At 62.4% G+C, this 7589-nt stretch overlaps 1 protein-coding gene across 4 annotated transcripts in view; it reads left to right on the top strand.

Moving 5' to 3' along the window:
* ADAMTSL2 (ADAMTS like 2) overlaps positions 1 to 6805 on the top strand; it is a 34785-nt gene extending 27980 nt beyond the window's left edge. For all 4 annotated transcript variants that reach the window (XM_037007775.2, XM_017662374.3, XM_017662373.3 and 1 more), the window contains 6 exons: positions 680 to 893; positions 980 to 1135; positions 1615 to 1785; positions 2492 to 2668; positions 5192 to 5336; positions 6167 to 6805. In XM_037007775.2, the coding sequence (XP_036863670.2) occupies positions 680 to 893; positions 980 to 1135; positions 1615 to 1785; positions 2492 to 2668; positions 5192 to 5336; positions 6167 to 6285 (982 nt within the window). In that variant the 3' untranslated portion in view covers positions 6286 to 6805. The remainder of the gene's footprint in view (positions 1 to 679; positions 894 to 979; positions 1136 to 1614; positions 1786 to 2491; positions 2669 to 5191; positions 5337 to 6166) is intronic.
* The last annotated feature ends 784 nt before the right edge of the window (positions 6806 to 7589 follow it).

Below are 7589 nucleotides of genomic sequence, written 5' to 3'. Positions count from 1 at the left end.
CCTGAAATTCCAAGCTGAATGACTATCCCTGGGATGTAGGGGAGGCCTCGTCTTTCTAGACGCCCTGGCCCCCTATCCTGCCTCACAGATGGCCAGAGACGGTGACCTCAGCGTATCCTCCTTCCAGCGCCATCAGGGCGGGAGCCAGTGCAGCTTCCGCAGATGAGCCCCAGGTTGCTGGACCTCCCTTCTCGGGGAGGAGGGGCCCTGCTCTCTGACACAGCTCTGCACCTCTTTCCCTCTGGCCTCCTGCATTCTCCTGCTTCTTTCTGAGAAGCTGGGCATCCGGCCCTGGGGCCTGCCCTTCCACTCCAAGCCCCCACAGCACTGGGGACAGCCAGAGCAGCAAGGCTGGGGCTGGCTCCCTGAATTCCAGCCACTCCAGGGAAGGCCCGGCGGGGTGGGTCTGGCAGTGAGAGAGGGTGGAAGTTGCGCTGGTCCCTGTGCAGGCAGGCTGTGCGCACACTCGGGTGCCAGCCAGGCGTGGGTGCTCCCCACCCCTGCCTAGGTGTTGCCTAAAAGTGCGGTCACCACGGCAGCAGCCTCACTGGGGGCCTCCCCAGCTTCCTGTCTGGCTTGGCCTGTTGGACATTTGGACCACGGGGAGCAGTGTGGGTCGCATGGGGCCCTGGCCAGAAGGGAGGTCAGGGGGGCTGAAGGCTGACCCCTCCCGAGGCAGGTGGGAGACCAGCAGCTGGAGCGAGTGCTCGCGCACCTGTGGCGAGGGCTACCAGTTCCGCATCGTGCGCTGCTGGAAGATGCTGTCGCCCGGCTTCGACAGCTCCGTGTACAGCGACCTGTGTGAGGCGGCCGAAGCCGTGCGGCCCGAGGAGCGCAAGACATGCCACAGCCCGGCCTGTGGGCCGCAGTGGGAGATGTCCGCGTGGTCAGAGGTGAGCGCGTGCGGCCCAGCCCCATGGGGGCCTCAGGGTCTGCGCCCCTGGGGCAGTCCTGAACCCCCGCCCTGGCTTCCCCACAGTGCACGGCCAAGTGCGGGGAGCGCAGCGTGGTGACCAGGGATATCCGCTGCTCAGAGGATGAGAAGCTGTGTGACCCCAACACCAGGCCTGTGGGGGAGAAGGACTGCACCGGGCCCCCCTGTGACCGCCAGTGGACCGTCTCCGACTGGGGGCCGGTGAGGCAGGCCGGGTGTGCCATGGGGGGGCCGGGGCTGAAGGCCAGTGAGAGGCTCCTGGTGCTGCGCCTTGCTGAGCCTCGGTTTCCCCGTTCTTCTGGAAGGAGCGTGTGGGGGAAGGACACCTAACTGGCTGTTCTTCCCATTATTATGAGGAATCAAAGCCTTTATCCAGAAACAAACAGCCCCATCACAATCCCCTTTTATCACATCCCTGTTTGTCTCCCATCTCTGATTCTGGTGTCGAAGAGACGCTCAGCAGCTCAGCAGGCCCCTGGGCGCTGTGTGCACGGAGGCCCTTTGCAGGTGTCTTGGGCAGGCTTCTCCATGTATGTTTTTCACTGAGCGTGCAATATTTCTGTAATTAGAACAGAAAATGTTATTTAAAAAGGGGTTACCATGGCAACTCCTCCCCATGCTGCCTGGAAGATGCTGTCGGGGACCTGGGAGGGGGCTCTAACCCCGGCGTCCCCCTGCAGTGCAGTGGCAGCTGTGGTCAGGGCCGCACCATCAGACACGTGTACTGCAAGACCAGTGACGGACGGGTGGTGCCCGAGTCTCAGTGCCAGACAGACGCCAAGCCTCTGGCCATCCACCCCTGTGGGGACAAGAACTGCCCCGCCCACTGGCTGGCCCAGGACTGGGAGCGGGTGAGTGTCCCCAGCAAACCTAGCAGGTCTCCCTCTGCAGGGACAGCATCTGACTGACAGCTAAGGGTCCTGAGAGACAGATTGGTCAAGTGAGAAATAATTGTAAATGATGATGACACAATTCACTGAAAATTAATTTGAAATAGAAAAGGCCAAAAAGCATGCAAACCCCTCAGATCTTTCCAAATCTAAACAGGCAAATGCTCAAAGATGCAGAGCTCATGCTCCCCCATCTGCAGCCCCAGCCTCCCCGCGTCCTGATCTGTGGGAAATCGGGGACGGGGGTCACCCAGGGCTGCACTTGCTTTTGGCCCATGGTCCTGGGTAGCTGTTGTTCTCAGGACCACCGTGTCCTCCCCACCAACAACCCGTCTCGGTCACCAACTTGCCCTTTCAGACGAATTGTTCTCAACCACATTGCTTTCAATCAGTCATTTCAGGCAGATCACTATTAAGTCAAATCATCCGACACCAAATTGTCGTTAACCATTTTGTTTCGATACAGATGGTTTTCTGTTAAATTGCTTTTAATCAAATCTGTTTTGGGCCAAATGGTTATCGACCCAAGAGTTCTCAGCCAATCTGCCATCGATCTGAGCATTTTCGCCCAATTGCTATTGACTAAGCCATTATCAGCGGCATTGCTGTGCGCCCCGTGTCCTGGCCTCTGACAGCTGACCCGGCTCCATCTGTCCCCCGGCCTCAGTGCAACACCACGTGTGGCCGAGGGGTGAAGAAGAGGCTGGTCCTGTGCATGGAGCTGGCCAATGGGAAGCCACAGACACGCAGCGGCCCTGAGTGCGGCCTGGCCAAGAAGCCCCCCGAGGAAAGTACGTGCTTCGAGAGGCCCTGCTTCAAGTGGTACACCAGCCCGTGGTCCGAGGTGAGTGCCCCGCTGGCCCCCTCTGAGGTTGCCCGAGGCCAGGCCCGGGCTCTGGTCCTGCCATGGTACTTCCCCTCCTGCCCCTCCTGCCCCTCATGCCCCCTGTCTGAGCCTCCACCAGGGCTTTCTGTTCTGGGAGAGCTGCTCACCTCTACCAAATCAGCTAGTGCAAAAGCCACCTCCTCCAGGAAGCCTTCTCAGATCTCACCTCTGGGACCCCTGTAGGGCTCATACTGGGCCTTTTTTGACCAGATCACTTCCGATTTTGCAATATAGCCTTCTAGTCATGTGTTGCACAGCATGTGTGCCTGACATCCACCACAGGGCAGACTGATCCCAGGTGGGTGCTGGGAGTGTGCAGGGCTGCATCAGACAGGGCCCTGGCCCTGGGGGCCAGAGTCATGGCAGGGACACAGGAGTAGGGATGCAGACAGATGGCGGAATGCACACTCTGGTGGCAGAGGGGACCAGAAGGAATGGTGGCTACTCTCCCAACACAGGCCTGGCCCCTCCATGGGTCTGTGAGCTCCTTGGCCTCAGGATGTTGGGTGGCACAGAGCTGGGATCTTGCTTGTGCAGCCAGGAGCAGAGCCCTCCCCCTAGAGGCCCATGTGGGCAGGCGGGGGCCAGGCACTTTGCCAAAGGGGTCTCCTTTCCTCCTCCCAACGGGGCATGGTGGGGTGGGGTGCTCTCCTTCCCATTACACAGTAGAAGCTAAACTTCAGAGATGTATCTGACCCACTCAGGGTCCTGCGGTTATTGGGGTGTGGCAGACATTGGAGCCCAAGTCTGTCCCTTGTCCCAGGCAGGCTGAGAAATCTGTAAAATGAAGGGAGCCCCTGGACCCAGCCACCCCCAACAAAACCAGGGCAGAGGGCCCCCAAGGTGCTTGGGGCTGGCCTGCCAGAGATGGGGCCGCTCGCGTTTCGCAGACAGGGAGGCAGGGTGGGCAGCCCCTACCCCCTCCCTGGTTCTCTGGCAGAGCAAGGCAGGCTGTTTCACTTCTGCTATTTTCTCTTCCGTTCCCCTCCGTGGAGGGGTGTGATTCCAGGCCCTGGGGGCCTGTAGGCATCCCTGAGGCCCCCGGCAGCCCAGAGGCAGCCACAGGCAGACCTCCACGCTCGTGGTCTGCACCCTCTCCTGACATGGCCTTAGCGGCAACGCCACTCCCGCCCTCCCAGCTGTGCTATCAGCTTTCAGGAGGGGGGAATTGGGGGGCCCACAGGGATCTTTGGGCATCACTGGTTCCCTAGGGGTGGAGAACGGGTCACAGCCAGTGCTGCTGTGGCCAGGCTGTGTGAGCCGGACTGTCCAGGGCCTCGGCTGGGAGGCGAGAGTGGGAAGGGTGGCAGGTGAGGCCTGACGGGGGCTCCAGGTGCCCGGGAGCCAGGCTGACACCTGCACCTTGGAAGGTGCATCCAGCTTCAGAATGTGGGAGGGCCACTGTGGGCAGGCCCAGGACGTCCTAGGTGCAGGTGTTGTGCTGGCCACAGAGCCGTGGGAGGGAGGAGAGCTGTGAAGCAGGAGCCGGCCCCGGAAGAGCCCGGGATGCTGGGGAGGAGGAGCCCGTGTTGCCCTGATGATGGCGGGTGGGCGAGAGGGGCCTGGCACAGACGGGGTGTGTGCGGCCCTCCGTCATTCTGTCCCTGCTGAAGCAGCACCTTCTCCTCCCACAGCTGCCCCTCCACAGGGTGCAGGCTCAGTGACAGTTCTCTCTTCCTGGCTGCCCACCCAGCCCCCAGGAACAGGGCAGTGGGTTCCCTCCAGGGGCACAGCCAGAGCTCCTAGGTGTCCACCCAAGGCTGATTTCCTCTGTGCTTGGTGCCAGGCTGGCCTCTCATTGCCTCCCTGCTGGGCCAGCCCCCGAGGCCAGAAGTGGGGGGTTCCCCCTGCTGTCTTCATCACTTCTCTGCACATAGTCCGAGGGCAGACCTCCCACCCTGCCCGCCTCAGGGGACCGAGGGCCCAGGTCCCAAGGTGCCTGGGTGACGTGGGGTCACCCACATCGGAGGGAGTGAGAGACAGCCACCACCTGCAGGATCTTGGCAGGAGGACAGTGGGTAACGGGGCAGCAGCAGCCCCCGGTAGCCCAGCAGGGCTTTCCAAGGGGAGGGAGTGTCCCAGGTCGTGGGTGTAGCTTTGGAAGGTATGTTGAATTGGCCCCCAATAAATGCAGCTTTTTACTGGAGTGGAAGCCAGTGCTCCCCTCAGCCAGTGCCCCCTGCACTGCCACCCCATGTCCTGGGAGCTCTGTAGCACAGGCCCCAGGAGAGCTGGAGCCACATGGCCCACCAGGGACACAGTGAGAGAGGAGGGGGCACCCTTCACTGTGCAGGCGGGGAAATGGGGCACTGAGGTGGGCATGGGCACCGGGGAGCCTGAGTGTCGGGCAGTGCCCGTTCCTCCCTCACCACCTCAAGCCTTTGTGCGTCCCATGTCAGTTGAGACTCAGCAGGCTGGTGAGCGGGGGGCTGGAAGCCCCCCCACCGTGGGGCCCTTGGCCACACTGTCTCTCCCCATCAGTGCACCAAGACCTGTGGGGTGGGCGTCCGGATGCGAGACGTGAAATGCTACCAGGGGACCGACATCGTCCGAGGCTGTGACCCACTGGTGAAGCCTGTTGGCAGGCAGGCCTGTGACCTGCAGCCCTGCCCCACAGAGCCCCCAGGTGAGAAGGAGGCGGCTGAGGGCCCGGCAGGGGCTTCCTGTGGAGGTGTGGGCAGAGCCAGGGCCTGAAGGGTGAGCAGGTGTCAGCCGGGGTAACCAGGGGGGTCTACGGCTACCAAGGCACGTCATGGCAAAGGTCTACCCCGGAACGGCCAGGCCTGTCTGCGAGGCGAGGGTGGGAAGGGCAGCACGTGAGGCCTGCCTGGAACTTGGGTCCCCATGCCAAGACCTGCACTTTGGAAAGGGCATCTGGTTTCAGAAGATGGGAGGGCCACTGTGGGCAGGGGCTGGGACCCCAGGATGCTTCAGCCTGAGAAGTCTGGTGCTTGGCACACAGGAGATGGGGAGCGAGGGGCTGACACAGAGTCTTGGCATCGGGCACCTGGAAGATGGAGGAGGGTGCTGGGCCCTGAAGGGGGCAGAGGCAGGGGATGAACTCTGCCTCAGATCTACTGAGGGGCACCTGTGGGCTTCCCGGGGATGTTCGGGCTCCTTGGGGGCTCCTCCAAACCCCGGCCCGGGGCATCACCCAGATGGAAGCACCTGGTGGGGTGGTGCTATCCCTGGGGAAGGATCAGGGGCAGGAAAGGGGAGGCACAGGAACGGAGCGCAAGTGGCTGTAGTGGGGCGGGAGGCCCACTGTCCCTGCGCCTGGGAATGGGGTCACCTGTCCTCAGGGGCTCTGTCACCCAGGGCCACCCTTGTGCAGCCCAACTCCTGCGTCAGAGGAGAGGAGGCAGGGGTGGGGTGAGGTGGGGATCCTGTCCTGTCGAGTTTTCGCCCCTTGGCTGCCTGCCGATGCCCCATGTGCCCACCATATCCTTTCCCCAGACGACAGCTGCCAGGACCAGCCAGGCACCAACTGCGCCCTGGCCATCAAGGTGAACCTCTGCGGCCACTGGTACTACAGCAAGGCATGCTGCCGTTCCTGCAGGCCCCCCCACTCCTAGGCCTGAGCCGACACCCCTCAGAGACCCACAGCAGCCTTTGGGGCCCTGCCATGCACACCCTTCCCGCAGGGCGCCCAGCTGTGAAGACGTGACGCTGAGCCTCGGCTCTCCTGGGAGGGAGAGCCCCCGTGTGCCTCCGTTGGCCCTGCCCCGGGAGGCCATCCTCAGGGCCACCAGGAAGGCGTGTCTGTGGTTCCAGCCCCAGCACCCGGCAGCGCCAGCCTGTTGGGGGCCCTGGACGCCCTCCCACTCCAGGGCTGTGCCACCAGGGGAATGGACAAGGGGGCAGCCAGGGAGACCCGGGTGCTGCCTCGGGTCCTGGCCCTCTCTAGATGCACCCCTTTCAGAGCAATCTGTATGTCACGACTTAGCGTCTGCCGGCCTCCCTTTCACGAAGCTGGCCCACCGAGGGACCCACTGCACTTTACGTCCGGGGGAGCGGCGCCCTTTCTCGCGACACGCTTGGATGTACTGTGGCCGTCAGTACTCCTCTGTAGGTTAATAAAGTGGTCGTGTTTATGGCGGCATCGTGGGCTCTCCGTGGCTCTGGTGGGAGGACCGGCCGTGAGGCTTCCCAAGCCAGGTGTGCAGCGCGCACACTCAGGAAGATGTGCTGTGGCCTCGGGCTAGGGCGGGGGCACAGGCTGCAGCATCTGCCCAAGGAAATGATGCCAGGAAAAAGCAGACAGAAGGCAACAGTGGGGCGCCTGCAGGGAGGGGGTCGGGGGATTGGACCAGAACTGAGTGGGTCTCATACCTAGAACACAGGGGCCTGCGGGACATGGGGGCCCTGGTGGGAACTCCGTACCCCAAGCCTCAGGAGAAAAGCTCCCACCTCAGGATGTTGGGAAGAACAGAGGAGATAAGGCAGGTGGGGCAGGGGTAGGCTGGGGGTCACACACTGAGCACTCAGGAACCACCATCAGGAACTACTGTTTCTGGACCTCATTAAAAGCTACTTAATTTAGATTTGTGGGTGCAGGGACACAGGAGGGCTTCCTGGGGGAGGTGACGTTTAGGCTGTACAGGAGTGCTTCTCCTGGGTGAAGTGGGGGACCAGTGTAGAGGAAACAGCGTGCACACCGCCTGGAGACAGTGGGGCTGTGGAGGGTGCAGAAGCAAGCTGGTCTGGTTGCAGTGGAGGGAGGGGACGTGGGTGTCCCCCTGCCGCAGGACAGCGAGCCTGCAGGATCATCTTCTTTGGGGGCAGGTAGCAGGGAGGCAGGTAGCTGCCAGGCCACTTCCCTGGGATGCGGAGCCCAGAAACAGGACCAGAGAGGGTCCACCACACGGTATTAGGATGG

This window comes from Manis javanica, chromosome 2, assembly GCF_040802235.1.
Source record: "Manis javanica isolate MJ-LG chromosome 2, MJ_LKY, whole genome shotgun sequence".
In the NCBI taxonomy this organism is placed as follows: Eukaryota; Metazoa; Chordata; class Mammalia; order Pholidota; family Manidae; genus Manis; species Manis javanica.
The sequence above is the reverse complement of the archived record's forward strand: the minus strand, read 5'-3'. Positions and strand labels throughout refer to the sequence as shown.